The 24,155-nt window shown below is 40.3% G+C and overlaps 1 protein-coding gene across 1 annotated transcript in view; it reads left to right on the plus strand.

The window, feature by feature from the left end:
• The first annotated feature begins 4,596 nt into the window (after window positions 1-4,596).
• CAPRIN1 (cell cycle associated protein 1) overlaps window positions 4,597-24,155 on the plus strand; it is a 37,826-nt gene continuing 18,267 nt past the window's right edge. The window contains exons 1-6 of the mRNA XM_032413892.1: window positions 4,597-4,784; window positions 5,361-5,576; window positions 19,739-19,801; window positions 19,913-19,999; window positions 23,583-23,821; window positions 23,906-23,988. Coding sequence (XP_032269783.1) covers window positions 5,361-5,576; window positions 19,739-19,801; window positions 19,913-19,999; window positions 23,583-23,821; window positions 23,906-23,988 — 688 coding nt within the window. The 5' untranslated portion in view covers window positions 4,597-4,784. The remainder of the gene's footprint in view (window positions 4,785-5,360; window positions 5,577-19,738; window positions 19,802-19,912; window positions 20,000-23,582; window positions 23,822-23,905; window positions 23,989-24,155) is intronic.

Below are 24,155 nucleotides of genomic sequence, written 5' to 3' on the forward strand. Positions count from 1 at the left end.
TTTGAGAATGCAGAGATGAGAAACAAAACAACTGCCTTCTCTCATAAGGCTCAGAGTCTAGTGGGGACTCAAGGACACATGGACAAATAATTACGACACTGAATTATTTAAATGGGCAGAATTGGAAAAATTTTTATAGCAATGTTTACAGTTCACTTGTAGTAAAATGACTGAAAAACAAACTTAAGAGGCTTTAAAAGCCTTAGCTGTGTGAACAGTGTAGTCCATACCTAGACTAGGTTTCTGTGAATCTGACACAGAGAGTTAATGTAATTCAGAGGAAAGTTCCCCTCTTTTCCTTATCATAAATAAACTTGGCATTAGTTTATTGGGTGATTGAAGTCGAAGCAGTCAGACTATTTTGCCAAAATGATCAGGATGAGTAGTTCAATTATTCACTTCACTTGCCTGTGAAGACTTCAGAGTGCTGTGATCTAATGAATGAAATGAATGTCAACTTGGAAGATTTGTGTTAAAATATGTTAATACATATATATTTTTTAAAGATTTTATCCATTTAGGGGCACTTGGTTTTAAAGTTATATTCAATATTAACCTATTTTTGGGGTGCCTGGGTGGCTCAGTCGGTTAAGCGGCTGCCTTTGGCTCAGGTCACGATCGAAGGGTCCTGGTATAGAGCCCGGTTCTCCCTCTCCCTCTGCCCTTCCTCCCTGCACGTGCCCTCTCTCTTTCAAATAAATAAAAGATTTAGAGAGAGGGCACACGCAGGGAGGAGGGGCAGGAGAGTGGGGAGCCCAATGTGGGGCTCGATCCCAGGACCCTGGGATCATGACCTGAGCTGAAGGCAGCCGCCTAACCGACTGAGCCACCCAGGCGCCCCCAAAATATGTTAATATTGAATATAACTTTAAAACCAACATTTTTGGAAAAAGTGTTTTCCATTTACAGGCATACCTCATTTTATTGTGCTTTGCACATACTGCATTTTTTACAAATTGAAGGTTTGTGGAAACCCGGTGTCAAGCAAACAGCATCTTCTCACTTTGTGTCTGGGTCACATCTTGGCAATTCTCAACAGTATTTCAAACTTTTTCATCATTATTATATTTGTTATGGTGATCTGTCATCAATGACTATGACTCGCTGAAAGCTCAGATGGTTAGCATTTTTTCCCAATATTTTTAAATTAAGGAACATACATTATGTTTTAGACTTATTACTGCACACTTAATAGACTACGGTATAGTGTAAACAAAACTTTTATATGCACTGGGAAACCAAGAAATTCATTTGACTTGCTTTATTGTGGTGGTCTGGAACTGAACCCAGAATATCTCCAAGGCATGCCTGTATAGACATATGCCGCTCTCCCACTGGTTGGCTGGGAAAATACTTTTTCTTGTTCCTTTAGTTATACGATGCCCCCAACCTACTGCATGGCTTTGGATTAGAAAAAAAGGTTAAAAAAAAGAAAACAGTAAAGGATTAAAAATCCACATAAACATAGCTTCAGTCCCCTTTCTGTCAAGTAGAAAATAGACAATTTTGGTTTGCTGAGACCATGGCTTTGAACTGGGGAGGAAGTCAGACTAAAGACACTGATTTGCCTTAAGATGTATTGGTCTTCCTGGACTTGCTGACCTGAGTACACAACTGTGAAAATGTCTGAAAACCAAGGAAATGGGATTGGGATCACGGTATTGTAGGAAGTGAGAGCATGGACAGACATGCATATTCACCAAATATTTCTGGTTCATCTACCTTCCTGCGAGGCATTTGATAGGATAGCATCTCTTGGTTGTGGGATCATGTGACTGTTTCTGGCCAATGGGGTGTGAGCACACAAGTGGCAAGTCTGGGGTATTTGACCAGAGATACTCCGTACTTCTCTTTCCTTATAATAATCAGCAACACATGAAATATGGTTTCTTCAACAGCCTGAATCTGCTGACTACTGTGAACATAGCACTCTGCTGAACCACAGTGGATGTGTATCATTTGTTTTTAGCAGAGGATTGGAAAGCTTCTTCCATAAAGTATGAGTATTTTAGGTTTTGTACACCATACTGTCTCTGTCACAACTACTCAACTCTGCTCTGCTGTGGCATGAAAGCAGCCATAGGAAAGATATACATGAATGGATGTGGCTGCACCCGCAAAAGAGCTTTACAAAAACAAACACTTGGCCCTGGGACTATAGTGTGTAGACCCCTGTTTTGTCACAGACCTTTTAGGATTGTTACTGCAGCATAACCTAGCCTATTTTGATATACTGGGGCTGTGAGATGGCCCCCCAAGTGAGAATCTTTGTCACCTGTGTTGTCATCTTTCCTGCTCCCTCTCAACAATCTTTCCCTTTTCCTTGAAGAAAAGCCTGAGCTGTGGGTCTGTATGCTTCTATAACTGTTACTGTATGATGTGCTCATGAGAGGCACAAGAGGCCTCTCTTTCTCACAAGCCCTCTTTAGCTCAAACCTGAATCCTTCATTAGAGGTCTCCAAATCATTGGTTTCCATACTTTAGAATCCAGGAGGGGGTGTTAAAAACAGAGTGCTGGGCTCCACCTCTGGAGTTTGTCGATCTGGGGAGAATTTATCTAGTAGAATATTTCATGTCTGATCTTAAAGACATTGGTCAAATTCTAAGGAATAAAGCAGTGATTTTTTTTTTTCTTTCAAACTTCAATGTGCATGCAAATCAGCTGAGGATCTTGTTAAAAGGCAGATTAATACAGTAGGTCCAGGGTAGGGCCTGAGGTTTTGATAGTGATAGTGGTCAGGCTGAGCATACTAAGAGAGATGCAAGGGGTTAAAGGATTCTAATCTTCCTTTCTAGCCTCTAAGTGTAGCACAGTACAGGTGCTTCAATCTTGAATAACCTTAGGTCAATTTTGACTTCTCTCACACCTTACAATTTGTTAGCAAATCTTGTTGGTTCTATATGCAAAGCATCCAGCCACCTGTCACCACCTTCACTGTAACACACTGATCTTGGCCACCACCATCTCTGGGCCATATTATTTCAACAGCCTCCTTATTGGGCTCCCAGCTTCTCCTCTTGCCCCACTCTCCCTCTTACCTCTAATCCACACACATGGTAAATTCTTTACCCAGGGTGATCACGTCACTTCCCTGCTTAAAATTAAAACTATGTATGCGGTGACTCTCCATTTCACTCAGCAAAGGCCAAAGTCCTTGTGATGGCCTGGCAGGCTTCAAAACACTGGACCTCTTTTTTGTCTTTGACCTCATCTTCTACTCTCTGCTTCAGCCACTGTGGCCTGCTTGCTGTTCTTGAACCCACCGAGCACACTCCCATCTCAGATCCTGAAACTTGGGTGTTCCCTCTACCTGGAAAACTCTTCCTCCAAGATAACTGCTTGGCCTCACGCCCTTCAGTTTTGCCTCAAGTGCCAGTAAGGCTTGTCCTGACCACCTTGTTTGGTTTTTTCTTCTGTACCATTTCACTAACATTTACTTTTCTTTTCCACACTTAAAATGAAATTCCACGAAGATATTTTTGTTTTGTTCACAATCTCTAGCGTTAAAGAGTTCCTAACACATATTAAGGTGCTCAATAAATATGTGAACGAATATATAACATACTTTGCAGCTAACTGGAATATCTTGAGGCTGGAGTCCGCTCTCGTTTCCCTAGACTCCCTCAGGATACACTGTTGCCAGACAGTGTTACTCATTTTATTCCCTAGGGAATAGTGGGGTTTGGTAGATTCCTCTTCAAAATCCTTTTTCAGAGAATTTAAATTATAAATTGGTCATTTACTGTTGTCATACATTATGCGGCTGAAATCTCTGATTATGTTCCTTTAATACATTTTCTTGCAGCACTTGGCTTATTTTCCGTTCACTGTCCACACCCACCCCGCCCCTAGTTTAATTACAGGACTGGAATAATTCTCTTGGAGCAAAAGAATATTTTTGTTTTGTATTCATTCAACATTCTCTTAAGAGTATTAGGTAAATTCGAAACAAAAAGAAAACAAAGTCTAATTTGTAATACTCGGGCTTATTGGATAAGTGTCATCTTAAGATAGGAGAAGACTATTTTTAACCCGAGTCCAGAGTTATAAGACTTTTAATAAGCCACCCATCTTGCTCATTTCCAACGCGTCCTACAGAGGACGCCTAGGTTACCTACCCGGTGATTGTTTTGTGGGGAAAGCGGCGAACTGTCTTTTTTCAAAAGACCTTTCGGGGTGTGTGAGTTTGCTTGCTCTGCATACAGAAGGAATTCTAGAAGCCGGGATTGCACCACCCACCACACGCACCCTCTACTTGCAGAAACCTTTGCCCCCCCCCGCAACCCCCCCCATTAGGGCTCTTTACAGGGCAGACGCCAGCTCCGATCCAGCTGCTTGACACCTATTGTCCCCGTTTGGATGTCAAGCGACTTCGCCTGAAGGACCCTAGCCTCGATTTCGCTCCAAACTCTACGCGCCGCTCTTGCAAACCCCCCGGGGCCGTCCGGACCTGCCCTGAGCAGCCGCCCCCCAAGGACTGGAGCTAGGGCAGCGCGGTAAGAGGCCAGGTGGGCCTTTCCCCGCAGGCGTTCGCGCCGGGCAGCCCGAGCGGCCGCGAAGGCCCCCTCCCGCAGCTTCTCCCGCCCCCTCCGCCCCAGAGGGCCGGCTGGCTAAGTCCCTCCCGCTCTCGGCTCTCCGCCTCACTAGCAGCGGCTTTCGGTGCAGCGGGGATAGGGCGAAGCGGCCTGCGCCCACGGAGCGCACGACACTGCCCGGAACGCACAGCCACCCTTGCCCCCTCAGCCGCCCACTCGGGATCTCCAGCGGCCTCCGCGCGCGCACGGTGAGCGCCACCCGGACCGAGGCGCTGACGGGGAAGAGGGCCGCTGCCCCGAGTGTCCTTTACCTCCGGATCGGCTGGACCTTCTCGAGGGCTTGCTCCTCAAGTCTCCCCCCCCCCCCCCCCCCCCCCCCCGGTCATTACCAGTGCCCTTCTCCACCCTTCTCCGCCTCTTAGCCCCGACCTCTCTCCTCCCTCCCTTCCTCGCCAGGCGACGAGTGCCGGCCCACCCCGGCGGGGACCGTTGCACTGGCCGTTGGCGGCCGGCGCTGCGAGGCCCCGCCCCCGGCGCGAGCCTCGGTACCCCGGGGCGGGTAGGCCGAGCCGGCGGCCCGCGCGGGGGAGGGGCGGGGCGGGGGGCGGTGCGAGGCCAGGCCGGGCGCCCCGCTGGCGGGTCGCGCGCGCGTCCTCGGTCTCTTCCTGCCCTCGCGGCGCGCGCCGGCCCCATCCCCACCCCCACCCGCTCGCGCAGGCTCCCGCTCGCTGCGCGTTTTGTCCCGCGTCTCGCCCCGTCCGCCGCCTGACTCGCCGCTCTTGTCCTCCTTCCTCCCGCTTTTTCTTTCTTCTCACGGTCTAAAGATGCCCTCGGCCACCAGCCACAGCGGAAGCGGCAGCAAGTCGTCCGGACCGCCACCCCCGTCGGGTTCCTCCGGGAGTGAGGCGGCGGCGGGGGCCGGGGCAGCTGCGCCGGCTTCCCAGCACCCCGCAACCGGCACCGGCGCTGTCCAGACCGAGGCCATGAAGCAGATCCTCGGGGTGATCGACAAGAAACTTCGGAACCTGGAGAAGAAAAAGGTGCCAGGAGTTGGCGGGGACGGGAGGGTTGGATGCTCCGACCCTGACTGCTGTGGCCTGCCCTCTTCCCGTCCCTGGCGCATCCCCTGCACTCACCCCCACCCCCCACGCCCGGCCCGCTCAGTAAACGGAGCTTGGAGCCCAGAAAACGGGCTCCTAGGGGAGGTGCTTGTCACCTGACCCGGACGCGGCGCTCACCCCCCCCTCCCGCTCCGCCCGGGCCGCGTTATTACTCTCCGGCCGTGGGCCAGGTTTTTTGGCCTTTGGGAGTGGGATGCGTGAGGGCGGGGGCCTGTCCTGTCGCCAGACTGAACTGAGTGATGCTCTTCTTTCCGTCACCGAGGCCCGATTTCTTCGACGGAGGGCCAGCGGGGAGAAATGAAAGGGGTCCCGGTGACGGGGCTCAGGGCTCAACCGACCGCCTCGTGGAGTTGGGGCGGCCTGCGTCCTGTAGCCGTGGGATTGGTCCGCTCCGTTACCATGTACCTGAGGCCTATTCAGTGTCTCTTCTCCTCTCGGGAGGGAAGTGTGTTCAGGATCTTCACCTAGAATTGCTCCTCTATCAGGCCCCTTTTGAGTGGGTCTTCTATTTGCTACACACCCCCCCCGCCCCCCTCTGATGGGCGCCCCCACGTTTCCTCCTTTGTTTCAATTGTCTAGGTGCCCCCCTGAGCCTCACGCTCAGCTCGATCCCGAGAAGATTTTCTGCAGCGGCTCTTTGCCCCTCCGGGACGCTAAAGAGGGACGGGAGGGAGACTGCCACGATTGAGATTCGTTGGGGGGCGTGGGTCCGGGTTAGACCGAGGGGATCGCTAGGTCTCTGGGCACATGGAGAGAGCGTCTAACATGGCGGCGGCTGCGAGGAGAGGGAAGCGCTTTACAGGAGCTGCATTGTGAGCACAAAGCGAAAGCAGAGGGGGAGGGCAGAGACCAGGCAGCCGCCCCGGCTGGCCTTCCTCGCCCCCCCCCCCCGCTCCTCCAAAAAACAGTCAAGCCACACCCACAATTTTTTGGATTCAATAGTTGGCCATTCTAGGTCACACCGTGAGGTTGATCTTCAAGTAGGCATTTTGTTTTATGCTTTCAGTGCAGGACAGTGTACCAACTCTTTAGAGCGACCCGTGTGTGTGTGTGTATGTATGTAGGTATGTAGGTATGTAGAGAAAGGGTCTCGGTAGTGTGAATAATTGAACCTTCAGTAAGACTGGAGGTGGAAAGGAAGAAGCAAATCAGTAGTACAAAAATGGGGTAATTACATCTGTGACTCTTATGCAGACTTTTTGCCTTTTACCTTAATAACTTTGCTTGGATAACTTAGGCTTGTTTGCTTCTACTAAAACATATTTATTATAACGTTTTGAATTTTGACGAAGTCATTTAAGAATGTTTATTTAGCCACCCACCTAACAGTGTTACTTAAGATGTTGAGACTAGCTAAAATTTGGGCCATAACAAATAACTTGAAGAAAATGGTGTAGGCCATAATTATTTTAATTGCTTGTTCTATGATTTATTTTATATTTTGGGGGGAGTTTTAAAACACATTTTTAGATTTGATACTAATCTGTCTCATTTTTCCTATTGGGAATTGTACTTGAATTTCTTAGGTTTTATTTGAAATCGAGAGATGCACTACTTGTGGATGTCTATCTTTTGGTGATACTTTATTTTGATAAACAAGTGTGGTTTATTGTAAATGATAGAAATACTAGATTTATCAGTAGCAGTAAAACGAAAAGTATTTTACTTGTAAGGTAGCTACATTTAAATATGTAATGGGAAAAGCATGCCCAAGGCCAGTATCTTCTGAGTCTGCCATCTGATTTAGTTTTTGCTACTCTATTTGAACTTGAGACTTAGGTATCTTTTTAAAACTTACTACAATAAGCAATCCTATCAATCTGGTTGATGCCTGAGTGGTTTAATTTTCAAAATTCTTAGGAAATGCCTGTTTTCTTTTAGGATAGGAATCAAAAGATAAATAGTAATGATGTAATATTGGAAATACAGACAATTAAATGTAGATATTTATATTTTAATGACTTAAAAATTTCAAAGTTTTTAGTGTAAAATGAGGCACTGGATTAGCAGCCAATTTAGTTGTGAGGTGACTAAATCTAGTGCTCCAAATGTATTAAGGGAGTTTAGTTTTTAAGCTCTTTGAGGACCTGACAGTGACAGGTCACTCATGTGTATGGATTTATATTATATACATTGCCTAACACCTGCCCCTCAGGCCCTCTTACAGAGGAGAAAGTAATGTAACTATTATTACAGAGATTATAGACTAGGCTAGTAAGTACTGAAAAGTTTCTTGTATTGGTGGAGAAAACACTACACAAAGTAACAAAAGTATTTCATATTTTTTTCCCCCCAGTCTTCTCAGTGTTTTGGATGTTAGTGGAAAGGTCAGATTACTAAAGTTTTTTTTATAACTCACAGAATGAGCTACCCACTTGTTAAATAGTTAAGTTGGCAGTACTGGGGTTGTGACTTAATTACTATAGAAATTAAGTTTTACTTTTTGAGAAACTCAAGGCATTTGGGTTTTTCTCTAAACACATCTGGTTTCTAGTTTAAATTGTATTTTTTCTATATCTAGATGATTTACTGTATGAAAGGATTTAACTGTGATTTTTGTAGTGAGTGAGCATTTCTTATACACCTAAAATAGGATTTACTTTACAAATCAGTTTTGAACCTTTGTAGAAATCCTTATGCAGTAAAGTAAGATGATATTTATAACTGGATTTCTTTTTACTTCAGTCCACGCATAGCAACTTGTATTTGAGCTGTATTTCAGACTTGACCTATTCATAAGAGTCTTCTGGACGAAATCTCTTTTTTAATGGATTCTAAAATCAAGTATCCTGACCAAAATTACTACCAGATATGTAGTATTACTTACTTTAAGACTTGGAGAATTGCAATAATTGCACTTCATTTAAAATACAAAGTTATTTGTTAATTTCCTTTTTTTTTTTTTTAAAGATTTTATTTATTTATTTGACAGAGAGAGACACAGCGAGAGAGGGAACAGAAGCAGGGGGACTGGGAGAGGGAGAAGCAGGCTTCCCGCCGAGCAGGGAGCCCGGGGGCTTGATCCCAGGACCCTGGGATCATGACCTGAGCCGAAGGCAGACGCTTAACGACTGAGCCACCCAGGCGGCCCTATTTGTTAATTTTCTAGTAAGTTGAGCCTTGAGAGGAAAGCTAAGCATCTGTTCAGTGAGAATGCATGCTTAACATTAATGAAATATGATCCTGTTATGTAATGCAACTAAATGGCCTGGTAGTTTTTGAAATTTGGGCTTGTAAAGACTATGTGTGTGTTTAGCAAAGAGAAGAAATGCAGGTATAATCAAAAGAATGAAGTGCAAAACTCCATTTATAGATGTTTTAGCTTTTGTAAGTAATAATCAATTGAGTGATTGCCTAGTTTTCTTCATCAAGTTTGTTGGTATAGAACTGGGCTCTAGGCTATGCAAGATGGTACTTTGAAACCAAGCCTTAATTTTAACTGAATAGAGAGCTCGTTTATATGGTAGGATGTAATCAGTTTAATGTAGAATAAAGGATGTTTTAATAGATGACATTTAAAATTTTTATGCTTTTTGGAAATATAAAAGATTTAGACACTAGTGATTTTGGTAGGTGAAAGATTAACCAGGTGTTCTCTTGCAAGACAGCCTGACAGCTTTGTAACCAATATGTGACCAGAAGTGATAGCCAAGTGTACTTACTGTTTTTCATACTACTCCCTAAAGTCTTTGCTCTTTATATCTTTTCAGTTAATATACTGAAAAAGGATGCTATCGTTAGAGAAGATAACATTTCTTTTTAGAGCACTGCAGTGTGCCTCTACATACAATATTCAGTGCAGCTGTTGTACGGAATTTCTTTGTTAAGTATTTTGAAATAAAAGCATTCTTAACTATTTTGTAAGTAAAATCTTTCTTGGGGCTAACATCTGAAGTTTTTCTTGACAGAGTTAAAAATCTCTGATGTATTTGCTTCTCCCATTGGTTGCATGAACTATTTCTCTGCAATGCAGAGGGCAAGAGTACTTTGTTTTTGCATTCACCTTGTCACAGGAAAAAAAAAAAAAAGCATTTATAATGCTTCATTTGTTTCTCTCTTCCTGCCTGGGTATGTTGTATGTGTGTGTGTAAGAGAGAGAAGTATTTAAAAATTTGAATTTAAAAAGGAAAAGATGTGAATTTCCTCATATGATAATACGGGTATCTTTTTCTTGCTTGAAAGTAGAATCCCAAGTATTGTGATGAGGATTAATTGGTTTAACCTGAGCACGTTATTTTACTCCAGATTATTCCCATGTGGCAAATATATCTGTCCGAATACATTTTGTGTGACTTAGAGATTAAACATACAATTTGTCATAATTTTACGTAAGTAATGTTTAGTTTACATTTAGGAAGATTAGTACTGTTTCATCTTTTAAAAAAATTAAATACTTTCAGATGTTGAAATTATAACAACATGGTGTTAATTTTATTACTATATTGTTAATAGAATCTAAGATATTTTAATACCTTAAAGTCATCTTAAGATTTGGTCGAATTCATTAATCAGTCTTATAGGGCCTGGTAGAATGCTCATTTCTCAATCTGTATTACAGAAGAGTAAATTGAGATGCTCAGGTAAAATGACCCAGTTTGGAATGAGTGAATTCCAAGGTCTCTTGTATCATGGGGGTAATTAGAATTTGTAATGCTCTGCAACATAAGTAAATTTTCATGTTTAAGCTGATCCTTTAGAACCAAGTGAGGCTTTTTACTTTAAATCTTTTAGAGTTCCTCTGTTTTAAAAAGCTGAAAGCAAAAGGACAAAGCTTTTTATTTCTTCATTGTTAAACCTTCATTAATATCTTGTTAAATTTGTGTTTGTGCTGTTCAGGTAATGGGGTCTTGAGAATAACAGTATAGGTCCCATTGTATCAGGTATCATTGGGACATCTGTATTGTTGTTAACGAAATGAACTTTTATTTATTTATTTTTAATTTTTTAAAGATTTTATTTATTTATTTGAGAGAGAGAGCATGAGGGGGGAGGGTCAGAGGGAGTAGCAGACTCCCCGCCAAGCAGGGAGCCTGATGTGGGACTCAATCCCGGGACTCCAGGATCATGACCTGAGCTGAAGGCAGTCGCTTAACCAACTGAGCCACTCAGGCGCCCACAAAATGAACTTTTAAAGTTTAAATTCTGCAGTGTCTCTTTATGCGTAGGTAAGCCCCGAACCTACATTTACCCCTCTCGACTCAGGCTTGGTATGTTGTACACCAGATAATTTGGGAAAAGCATTACCAGTAGGAGGAAGTAGGAGGTGTGTCAACCTTTCCATCTTAATTCTTGTATTCCGAGCTTCTAGGTATTTTTTAGTAATTGGTCCCTTTTTCTGGAGGCAATGAATTTTATGTAAGCAGTAGAGAAGGATGAGAGGAGTAGCAGAAAAGACATTCAGCCAAAGTTGGAATTGTAAATTGCTTGACTTGTTCATTTCTTTATTTCTCCCACTAGCTACACCGGTGCTTTTGTTGGATAGAGTGTGAGTGTAATAACATACATGAAAGAGACTATAGGGCAGAGTTAGAATTCATATTTCCTGAGGAAAAGGGAAGGTGTGCTTCTTGGCTATGCTCAGCTAAAGTAGTCTGTTTCCTTTAATGTCCTGTACTGTATACTATCTCTATACTTCACATTTTGATATTGTCTTATGTTCTTACCTTTTGTGTTTTTCTAAATAGGTAGTTAAGCTCCTCTGGGGCAGAGATTATGAATGATACCACACTGCCTTACTCATGGTAAATGCTAAATAAATACCTGTTAGTTTGACTAAATCATATAGAAATATTTGTAGTTTCATCAACAAAACCCTGTTAAGATGGATTAATCCATGAGGGAGAAAAATTCTTTTTGTACAGAGCTGTTTACTGCAGTGTTTTTACTGAAATGCAATTTTTCCTGAAGAATTTTCTTTTGATATATTTAAGTGAGTAGCATTGATGAGTAGGCAACTAGAGCACATTTTAAAATCTTGGTACTATAAGCGTGATTTGTAAATAGTCTTAGGAAGGGGGGACATAGATGATTCTTGGTATTTGAACCATTGTAAATTATTAGAAATTTCACCGCATTCCCCTTAATATTGTTATCCAGACATAGAAGTAATGGAAATATACTTTAATCATTGAATTTTGGTCTCCATTAATTACAGTTCCTATCTTTTTCTGTTGAACTCTCAACAGAGTGTATAAAATCATTCAGTTGTACCAACTCATCCTAATGAGTAGTTTGGTTAAAGCAACTAATAATTCAAAAGACATCTATTAAGATTATCAGTAATCATTTGTTTTTCAAATGCACAAGCTTTAGACTTCTTAAGAGTATAACGCAAAGTAGGTGATGCTGGAACTCTTCAATATTATACTTTTTTGTTTTCCTACTAGAGTCAGCTGCTTCCATTCATTCAGACTTAACCGCATAATTACAGCCATGGACAAGGAATAAGGATTTTTACAGGATTACCTTTTACTTTTTTTCCCTTTTCAGTGGGACAAAAGTCTTATCAAATTAAACTCCTGGTTACTTATTTGCTTGAAAAACTGTCTTACAGTGGGATCTTAGATAACATCTAATTTAGTATTCTCTTACTCTTAGTGTTTAAGAAACCCTGAATTCTTGACAAGTATTCACTCAGTTTCTGCAATTATCAGTCTTACAGGGCCTGGCAGAATGCTAATTTCTCCGTCTATTTCATTTTTGGACAGCTCTTTAAGATCTTGATGTTAGAGTGACCTCTCAACCCACCCTTCCCCTGCTCCCCACAATATTTAATATTGACTTTGTTTTCTGGAACAGCTCAGACTTCTACATGAGAAGGCTTCCAGCATTTGAAGAGGTGTTACGGATCATCTATGGATTGTAGTATATGTTCTCTCTACCCTCTTTACAGTTGGAAACTTTTGTTTTTTAATATCTTTCCTGTCTCCTATGAATTTTACTAGTCACTAATTGTCAGCTGAATGCCGGGAAGCAGTCAGCTGCCTACCATTAATATGGGCAAAGTCAGAATTGATATTTCTAAGTGAAGAACAGGGAATGTAGGGACTGGAGACTTGAAGTAGTATCTAGAAAGGCCACTGAAGATTACAGAAAGTTGAGAAGAAAAGAAATCCTTATCTTTTGGTTTTGCATTTTTCTATAGGTTTTCAATACTGTAGAAGTGATTTATTTGGCCTGGAGACACAAAATAACTTATAGATAGGTGCTCTTATTATTTTTGTTATTTTAGGCTTCATTTTTTTATTTTTATTTTTATTTATTTATTTGACAGAGACACAGCGAGAGAAGGAATACAAGAAGGGGGGGTGGGAGAGGGAGAAGCATGCTTCCTGTGGAGCACGGAACCCGACGTGGGGCTCGATCCCAGGACCTTGGGATCACAACCTGAGCCGAAGGCAGACGCTTAATGACTGAGCCACCCAGGTGCCCCTAGGCTTCATTTTTAACTTTTCTGTTTCAGTTTGGAGATCTCTTTGAGAAGAGAGGTTACATAGTTTCCTGGGTAGCCAAGCTAGTTTCTTCAGATGCTGTCCCCTCATAATCTTTCTTGTTGTGACCATAATTGTCTAGTTAAAGAATTTTTGTTTTTTTGGAGTCTCTCTTTTGCTATTTCTTTTTAATTATGTAATTTTAAAATGTTTTCTTTATTCATTTATGGAATTTGTCAGATATTAAGAGGGAAGAAGGAAAGCTCGGGAGGATAGCTATTTTGGATATTTATCTTCTGGCACCCTCATAGCACCGTCCTGAATTTTTAGTAAAGTACTGAATTTCAGTAAAGTAACTTTTGTGCTCATGAAAAAATTCTTGAGAAGAATGGAAGATCTAGCTGTATTGTGATTCAGTAACATAATAATACTCTGGAGAGGGGCGCCTGGGTGGCTCAGTTGTTAAGCGTCTGCCTTCGGCTCAGGTCATGATCCCGGGGTCCTGGGATCGAGCTCCGCATCGGGCTCCCTGCTCGGCGGGAAGCCTGCTTCTCCCTCTCCTACTCCCCCTGCTTGTGTTCCTGCTCTCACTATCTCTCTGTCAAATAAATAAAATCTTTATAAAAAAAATAGTACTCTGGAGAAAGGAAGGGAGGAAAACAGCAGCAGGGCAAAAATGAAATGTAGCAATGGCTAGAATCCAGAGTGACATAAAGAAGGAACATATTGAGGCACAAATGATTTTTCTGAGATTGATGACCTTAGGCAAGTTATTAACTGTCCTGTCTTTCAGGTTCTAGTTAGGTGGAATATGATTGATAATAGCCCTTGCTGATAGGGTTAGCTACCTGATAGCTTAAATTTGAATGTCTGTCATGTAGTGAATACTGTCAACTATTAAAAGCAACAAACAGGAGATAGGGTGGGACTGGGCAGCACTTCTTGGGATAATTATTTCTTAGGACCAAGTTGTCTTTTTTTTAAGATTTTAGAGTGCACGTGCATAAGCAGAGGGAGGGGCAGAGGGAGAGGGAGAAGCAGACTCCCCACCGAGCAGGGAGCCTGATGCGGGGCTTGATCCTAGGACCCTGGGATCATGACCTGAGCTGAAGGCACACACCCAACTGAGCCACCCAGGTGCCCCCACATACTGTCTTTTGACATTAATTGGGTATAGTTACATCTCTCCCTTTAGAGACTGGATAATCTGGAAAATGGCCCGATTTTTATCTTCCTCATATGTGGTGCAATAAATGAATGTTTAATACTTTCAGGATGCTCAGTATTTGAAAAGGAACCCTAAATTGAATTTCAAGATAGAAAGAATTTAAGAGGACAGGTTTTTGTTACGAGTATTGTGATAGGCTTTCTGATGAAGATATCTTTTTATGCTAGGAAAACAGCTCCATTTTCCAGAAAAAATACTTAATACTCATTTTATGTGCTATGAGTAATTGACCAGTTTGTTCATACTAGGTGTTAGATAGTCATGTTCTAGTTTAGGGAAGAAAAAAGCTGTGTTTGTCCGGAGCCCTTTGCTCCTGTGTGTGCCCCTTTGCATTCATTGGAGTTAATGTTGGATCAGTCATTGTGAAAAACAAATTATTTACATGTTGATTTAGTTCATACTGCAAGTTTAACCCCAAATGAAGAGTGTTTCTACTTGGACTTTAAGCCGTTTGAATGGGATGTGACAATAGGAATGAAGCCAGTTACGATAGTGTCATTTGTCTTTGAGTTAGCTACTCTTGGGACTAGTGCAGATACCATGTCTTTTTTTTTTTTTTTTTCTTTTTTTTTTAAATCTCTGAAAGCTACTTAGGAGTGAGCTGGGATTGCAATCCACCCTCATTTTGAAAGGCAGAAGATTAGACCAATTGAATGTTCTTAAGAGGCTTTCTGTTGCTAGTATGAAATTTGGCACTCACCAGTGAGTTTAATTATAAAGTGCTCTGAACTTCTGGACAGTGCACAATTTAATAAAAGTACTGTGAATGGAAGATGGTAACCCTTCAGTGTTCAGATCATAAATGGATCTTATGTAAATGACTAGGTTAAATAGATTAATAAGCTGGTTTAGAAAACCACCATTCAACAAGTTTTCTGAGTTTGTTTAAAGCTAAACCTTTAACCAAATTGAGGCTGTCATATAATGATTTTTATGGTCACAATTTGTATCAGTGTTTGATTCAAAATAATTTCTTATTTCTGTATTCTACTGGATTATTACAAGGGAATTACAATGTATTTGATCTAGGTGAATGTTTCTCAAACTTAACCACACATTAGAATCCAGAAGCTTGATAAAACACAGATTGCTGGGTCCCACCCCCAGAGGCACCTGGGGTGGTGCCTGAGAATTTACATTTTTTCTTTCTTTCTTTCTTTTTTTTTTTTTTTAAGATTTACTTTTTGTAAGTGATCTCTATACCCAACGGGGTTCGAACTCACAACCCCAAGATCAAGTGTTGCTTGATCCACTGACTGAGCCAGGCCATCCAGGCACCTTGAGAATTTACATTTCTTCTTCTTCTTCTTCTTTTTTTTTTTTTTTTTTAAAGATTTTACTTTATTTGACAGAGAGAGAGACACAGCGAGAGAGGGAACACAAGCAGGGGGAGTGGGAGAGGGAGAAGCAGGCTTCCCGTGGAACAGGGAGCTCGATGCAGGGCTCGATCCCGGGACCCTGGGATCATGACCTGAGCTGAAGGCAGATGCTTAACGACTGAGCCATCCAGGCGCCCCGAGAATTTACATTTCTAACAAGTTCCTAGCTGATGCTGATATATTGCTGGTTTGGAGACCACACTTTGAAAATCACTGACTTGGAGATCAACACAGGGTCCTTGCTATGTACAGATCTAATTATATGTAATAGGCAACAGAGGTCATCCCCTTAGTTCAAATGCCATGGTGATAAAGTCTTATACACCCAAGCAGCCAGGAGATCCTGTATTACACTGATAAAGAAAAAAAAAAACAACTAGGGCCCTTTAATGTAGAACAGTTTTCTAATTGTCCCTGCAGTCTTATTAGTAAGTTTCAGTTTCCTCAAATGAGGGCTGTTTATTAGGAACTTTGACCAGACTCAGCATCTTGCTTTTTTGAAGATTGGGCCAGGACAAGGGAATAGGATATTTATAATGGTAGTATAGCAAGTGTTAATGGCTATAGAGGAATAAATGTAAAGCTATAATGAAACTTTTGTTTTATTATGGTTAGAAAAATGTTTTACAAAAGATTTGTAGTTTCCATTCCTGTAGTTAATGACATTTTTTGATTGCATCACTAAAACTGCATTAATTCAGCTCACCAGGTATAAGGAAGTGTGATCATCTTTTGAAAATCCCCTGTTAAAGATCCTTGAGATTTTTCAGTTACATCATAATTTTTTAAGATGTTTCTTCTGTCACGGTAAACTGTCATTTCTTGTGGTGTCGGTGGCAGTCCTCCCTTTGAAAATTATGGATCTTATATTATGGATTGAAAAATTTGAAACCTGTTATAGCACTATAAAAATCAAAAGAAATAGATGTATGAGTTTTAATGGAAACAGATCTTTGTTTTGGCTGCAAAGTCTTTGCATAGTTTTTGGTGACAGTATTCAATGAAGGTGTGTACTATGAAGCTGAGTTTCATATAGCAGCTGCTTTCCCTTTGTTTTGATTTCCCTTTTAACGTTTTTCCAGTTACTCCTGTGTGATAGATTACTCCAAAACTTACTCCATTTTATGATCCACACATTCTGCCTGTCAGGGATTCAGACAGGGCACACAGTGGGGTTTGTGTCTCTGCTCTGTGATTCCTGGGGCCTCAGCTGGGAAGACTAAGGCTTGTTCACTCACATGTCTGATGCCTGGGTTAGAATGACTAACACTAAGATTGCTGATCAGAATTCTTATATAAGACCTCTTCATGGCTTGGCTTCTTCATAGCATGGCAACCTGAGGGTTGTTGGACTTCTTTTAGGATAGCCTGGGGCTCCAAACACGAGTGTTTTTAGTGACTAGCAAACAGGACAGAGATACATTGCTTTTATGATACAGCCTTGGAAGTTTACAGGATTGCTTCCACTGTACTCTGTTGGTAGAAGCCCACTTAATACAATGGCAGAGGAATTGGACTAGTTCTACATGGGGCAGTGCCAAGGTCACATGGTAGAAGAGTATGTAGAACTGCAGATGTAGCTGTCTTTGGAAAATGTAATCTGCCATAGAGTTTTGGGTTGGATGAATACTAAATTTGTTATTGTGTAGAAAATTGGAGTTTTTCTGCTTTAGGATAGCTTGTCCTGGTATAGGATAGTATAGATTCATAGTCAAGGATTATTATAGGTTAAAGTCCTGGCAGTATCCTGAAGTCTGTCATTCTTAACTGTCTTCTATAGCATGAAATTTTAATTTTCTATTTAAACTGTGTGTGTTCATTGCAGAATATCTAAGTATACAAAACAAAGCAAAAGGAAAAAATTTCCACCTGTAATTCTACTACTCAGGTACCATTCTTAACATTAAAAAAACTTTTCATATATATATTTTTATATATGTACATTTTTTAGGAATTTCATTTAATATCTATTTTAATTGGCATATATGTTTTAAGTTCTTAAGACATTAAATGATAAAGCTAAGCTAGGTAGGTAAAACTCTACCCTATGAGGGATATATAATATATTCAACTCTATTACTTTAGATTTAGCAACAGCTTTGAAAAATGTATAAAAAGGGAAGATAATAAATGCCAGGTATAAACTAACAGTATTTTTTCTTCTACCTAATAGTGAATTCAGAATTTTTACTGTACTAGCACTACATTTTGGGTCCTCTTTTCATTCTCATATCTTCTGTTATCTGTTTATTTCTAAACAGAGGAATCCTGACTATAAAAAAGTATTATTATACTCTTAAGTCCTCATCATTAAAAGCAAATCTTGTTTGGTTTTTTATTTCTTAAAAGAAAAGTTAGCCTACCCTTTTAAAAAAGAGAATGAACTGCCTTTATTCATCCTCAAAGAGTGTTCAAAGGCAGTTGAGCATAGCTTTTGTACCTGGAATTAGGCCTGCCTTCATTTTTCAACCATAGACAAATTTTATACCTTTCCAGCTGGAGGTTGTTGTGTGAAATAATCCACCTAAGAATACAATTGGATACTTTCATCAGCCTTTAATGTTTTAATGTTTATCTTGGTTTTATTTACCTCCAAGATAACTAAGGAATTGTTAGGCTTTTCTTTCTTTTTTTTTAAAGATTTCATTTATTTGAGAGAGAGAGAGAGAGAGAGAGAACGAGTGGGGGAAGGGCAGAGGGGGAGAGGGAGAAGCAGGTTACCCGCTCATCTGGGAGCCCGACATGGGGTGTGATACCAGGACCTCGGGATCATGAACTGAGCCAATGGCAGACGCTTAACCAACTGAGCCATCCAGGTGTCCTGTTACGCTTTTTAATTTAGGGTGGAATGGTTATGCAAGTTGACTAAGGTTTCTGGTACAAAGAAAATGGATCGTTTGACCTAAAACTAACTAGTATTGTTTTTAAAACTTGTTTCTTTGACCCTGAATGCATTTTATTAGATTTTGTATTTTGTTTTATGGTTAATTTTATTTTTGCTGAGGGTAAGGAACAATAAATATTCATAATTTATTGTGATTATATTAATTAAATATTTTTCCCCCTTGGGGTGCCTGGGTGGCTTAGTCGGTTAAGTGTCTCGCTCTTGATTTCAGCTCAAGTAATGATCTCAGGGTTGTGAGATTGAGCCCCATGTCGGGCTCCACGCTGGGCATGGAGTCTGCTTAAAATTCTCCCTCTCTCTCCCTCTGCCCCTTCCCCCCCTTAAAAAAAATTTCTCCCCCTTAATTTAGGTTTCTATTTACTTTCCTCTGACCTTTAAAACAACTCAATTCTTGACTTTTGCATTACCTGGATATCTTTTCTTTGGGGTCTCATCAAATAGTAGTAGCCTGGGAAACTGCCAAAGTTTTTATTTTAGTGAAAATAAAGATGACTTAAGCCAGAGGTTAATTTTCTTTTCCCACTGTCATACATTTAATTCCATTTGTGAGAAAATGAAGCAAAGCTGTTGACTAGCACACTATCCATAGGTGATGTGATAGCTGAAGTATTATGTTGTTCAAAAGAAATGGATGAAGCACATCAAAGATAATATGCACTTGGGTCTATTCAGGAAAAATACACTCTTTTTATATCACTTAGTCACATGAATTCTTTGGCAAGGGGCAAGAGAGGGACAAGAATTCAACACTAAAATGTCTGATATGCTCCTGTATAAGCAGGATTGTAACCAAATTGTGGCCCTCACTCATGTGGATAGGAACCATTTGTGCAGGCCATCTGATGCAGATCTTTTTTGAGAAACCTAAAGAAAAAGCAATGTTGTGTTGTGTCATTGGCTTGTAGTACAAAATTTGGTATCATTCAGCAGGGGTGGGAGTATTTACATTCATTTTTTAGCTCACTGTTGATTAACTAACTTACTTCATGCACTAACTTAAACTGAAATCAACTAAAATGTATCTTTAGGGCAAGATTTGAGACAAACTTAGAGGATTATATGTGTTTGTATTTCAGCATGGTTAGCCTGGTATATACTTTAATGTGGGGCATAATTCTATTTTTTTTCTTTTAACATAGGGCAAGCTTGATGATTACCAGGAACGAATGAACAAAGGGGAAAGGCTTAATCAAGATCAGCTGGTAAAGATGCTACATTTTATTAAAGACTGTATGTTTGCTGTTTTTAATAAGAAAATTAATTTGTGGTTCTTTGTGTTTTAGTAAAGTTGGGTTTTGTCTTTGTTATTTTAGGATGCCGTATCTAAGTACCAGGAAGTCACAAATAATTTGGAGTTTGCAAAAGAATTACAGAGGAGTTTCATGGCATTAAGTCAAGATGTAAGTAAAAGATTATATGTATGTTTATGAAATAATAAAAATAAGGAAGGCAGAAAATTTTGTTTCTTTGGGTTTTAGTCCTTGTGTTACTGTTGATAAGCTCTCTGCAAGTTGAGGATTGCATTCAGTTACACCTAAAACGCTTTCCAATTTTGTAAAGTTTAATGTAACACCTGAAAGATGCCTGAGAACTGAGGTTTCAGATATGACAAACTTTTTTTTTTTCAGATATGACAAACTTAATATAGTAGTTACCCTAAAGATCTCATTGTTAAAAAAAAATTAGCTTATATACATACACACACATATTTTCCATATATTTCTTGTATAGGAACATTTATTTTCCATATATTCCTTTATGCCTAATGACCATCTTACAGTTCTATTAACTGTCAGAAAATAGAGTCTTGTTTTTATATTTGGTAATCACTGTCTCCATTAGGGATCTTAAGGAATGTGGCAGACTGGGATACATTGCTCTTGTATCAACTCATGATCTAACAAAGTGGTGTGTTTTTCCCATACATCTTTTGATGTGATAGAAGTCTTTGGGAACAGGACAAAAATACAAGCAAAGTCAAATAATTTGTTGAAAATTGAGGGAGACCAGAAAATTCATATTCTTCTGAATTAGTGTTACCTTATTTGGGGAAAGGTTAACAGCATTAAATACAAAGTTGCCTCTGATTTGGTTAAGTGAATAAACAAAACAATTATGTGATGAGAGGCATTGCAGTACAGAGATAAAAAGTTCTGATTCTGGAACCAGACTGTCTGGTTTGAATCCTGATTCTGCCACTTTTATTTAATAGTTGTAGGACTTTGAGTTACTGAACTTGTCTGTCCCTATATCATTCAGGGTTTTCCAGAGAAACAGAACCAGTAGTATCAAAAGAGAGACAGGGAGAGGAGAGAGGCTGTCACAGTGCTTCGGTTTTCTAATCTGTAAAGTGGCGATAATAATGGTCCCTACCTCATCACAGGGTTGTGCTTGGAACAGTATTTGACTCATGGCTAATATATTTCATGCACTTAATATGTTACTTACTAAATTTGATTAAAGTTGGAAAATATTGATGATATCCCTCAAAATGGAATAAAGGAAAACTTAATTTACACCCAAGTAGGGAATTGTTCCACTTCACCTAGGTCAGAGCCTCAGGCTTGATGAATCCTGGCCAATTTCTTTTTCTGATTTCTTTAAAAAAAATATGGATCAAAGAAGTAGGATTGCTGTACAGTTTAACAATAGAATCAATCTATTTCTCAAGCTACTAACACCATGTAAGTGAAAATACTTATATTCTCCTTTGCGTCTATTTTAACAGTGATGTTTTCAGGAACTTTTCACGAGGCATTTAAATTTATTGGCAGTCTTTTTATTGAACTCTGATGCTTTATTGCACTTTCCCATAATTTTTAAACACCTTCTTTGTTTTGCATTCAAGAGTTCTTGGGGCTCCTGGGTGGCTCAGTTGGTTAAGCGTCTGCCTTTGGGGTCCCGAGTCCCATTCCTGGCTCAGCGGGAAGCCTGCTTCTCCCTCTCCCCCACTACTCGTGCTCTCTTGCTCTCTCTCTCTCTCAAATTAAAAAAAAAAAAAAAGTTCTTTAACCTAGCTCCAGCCTACCTTTTCGAGTTTTCATATTGTTTCTTACTTGAACTGCTCATTTTATCCAAAGTGGCATTCTTTATCTTTCTTTTGCTTTCTTGACTTAATTTCACATTCCTGCGTCTCTTCCTATAATATTTCCTGCCTCTGGCTACTGGCTGCCTCTCTACCCTAAAATTGCGCACACACACCCAGCCCCTGTTCCCCAGTAAGATTGAAAGCTCATCTGTCTTAGGAGTAGATGTCACTTTCTCCTTGAAAGCTTTCTGTACTGCCCTAGCTTAGATTTCATCTCTATGTTTGTATGTAGTATCCACTTGCTACTTACTGTTAAATATCATTTAATCTGCTACCCTCTCTGCTGCCATCATAGATTTGTCTTATTGCAGACTTCATTGTTCTCCTAGGTCTCTCTTCCCCATTTCTCCCTTTATTATACATTTCGTATGTCTTTGTTTGTTTTTTTCTGTCTCAGTTTATCCTGCTGAGGCTTGAGAAATGGGAGAAGGTGGGAAGGAAAACACTTTTATGGCTCTTGAAAAGAGTGACCTTTCTTTAAAAGTCTGACCTTTCTTTGACTCCAAGCTGACACTATTATGCACGAGAAAAAGAGAGACGTATTTGAGTTTGGTTGATGCTCTCCCTTTACCTTCCCAGGAAAGTTAAAGACTAGCAGAAGGAAAAGAACAGTGGGGGAAAATATCTGTGTACTTAGCATATATCTCTCTTCTACCTCCACCTTTTTCTCTGCCAGCATACCTTTATTCATAAAAACAAGTCAGTTTCTTTTCTTTTTCTTTTCCTTTTATTACTGTTTTTAAGTAGGTTCCACATCCAACATGGGGCTTGAACTCATGACGCTGAGATCAAGAGTCGCATGCTTTATTGACTGAGCCAGCCAGTCACTCCATAGTCACTATTTTCAATATGTTGGGATAATATAGTACTAGCAGTGGATTGTTGGGGGTGAGGAAGGCAGTGGTGGGTTGTAGCATCTCTGTGAGTCGATAGTAGGTATTTAAAGTGAAAAATTTGGACCATTTGTCCATAGAGGAGATGGATATAGGTAAGATTTTTTTTATTGTTACTGTGTTTGGGTTTCTTTCTTTCTTTCTTTTTTTTTTTTTTAAAGAGTTTATTTATTTATTTGACAGAGAGAGACACAGCAAGAGAGGGAACAGCAGGGGGAGTGGGAGAGGGAGAAGCAGGCTTCCCATGGAGCAGGGAGCCTGATGCGGGGCTCGATCCCAGGACCTTGGGATCATGACCCTGAGCCGAAGGCAGACGCTTAGCGACTGAGCCACCCAGGCGCCCCTTTCTTTCTTTTTTTTTTAAAGATTTTGTTTATTTGACAGAGACACAGCGAGAGAGGGAACACAAGCAGGGGAAGTGGGAGAGGGAGAAGCAGGCTTCCCGCCGAGCAGGGAGCCCGATGCAGGGCTCGATCCCAGAACCCTGGGATCATGACCTGAGCTGAAGGCAGACGCTTAACGACTGAGCCACCCAGGCGCCCCTGGGTTTCTTTTTTAATTGACTCGGGCTTAATTAGAAATTTTAATTTTTATACTTTTTATTAGAAAAATGGCAAAACTAAAGAAAGGGATATAATGAACACCCCTTGTATCCATACTCAGCTTCTACAGTTTTCATCTCATGGGCAGTCCTATTTCATATATACCCACACCTACTCCCTTTTTCCCTATCAGCTAGGTTACTTTGAAGTAAATCCCAAATATATCCTTTTATTGGTAACATTTCAGTAGTATAATACTTTATAGGAGAAGATGTTAAAACAGATGATATATTAAATATTAAAGTTTTATTTGTAATTTGGGAATCATCATTTTGTATATCAAGATCCCATACTCATTGAGTAAAATGTATCTTATTTATATTGGACTTGAAATTGGTTGAACTAAATTAGGAATTTTATGAAATTCATTTCAATGTCTTATGCTTACATTTTTATGCAGATTCAGAAAACAATAAAGAAGACAGCGCGTCGGGAGCAGCTTATGAGAGAAGAAGCAGAACAAAAACGTTTAAAAACTGTACTTGAGCTCCAGTATGTTTTGGACAAATTGGGAGATGATGAGGTGAGAACTGATCTGAAGCAAGGTTTGAATGGAGTGCCAATATTGTCTGAAGAGGAATTGTCATTGTTGGATGAATTCTACAAATTAGCAGACCCTGAACGGGACATGAGCTTGAGGTATAGTGGTATTTGATAGTAGAAACTTCTAAGTGCTGACTTGACAACTAAAAAGTAATTAATTAGCTTTTTAATTATTATAAGGTTGAATGAGCAGTATGAACATGCTTCCATTCACCTATGGGACTTACTGGAAGGAAAGGAAAAAGCTGTATGTGGAACAACCTGTGAGTATTGTAATTTTTTATTTTGTAACTAAGAGTCTTTAAAAACTGGTTTTCTATTTAAAAGTAATGTTAATTGAAGAAATTTCAGAACTGTGTAAATAACATTCATCTACTGTTTACTTTGGTTTACTTCCTTTTTTTTTTCTTTTTGCTGTGTGTGTGTGTGT

Source organism: Phoca vitulina, unplaced genomic scaffold (assembly GCF_004348235.1).
Source record: "Phoca vitulina isolate PV1807 unplaced genomic scaffold, GSC_HSeal_1.0 scaffold16, whole genome shotgun sequence".
NCBI lineage: Eukaryota > Metazoa > Chordata > Mammalia > Carnivora > Phocidae > Phoca > Phoca vitulina.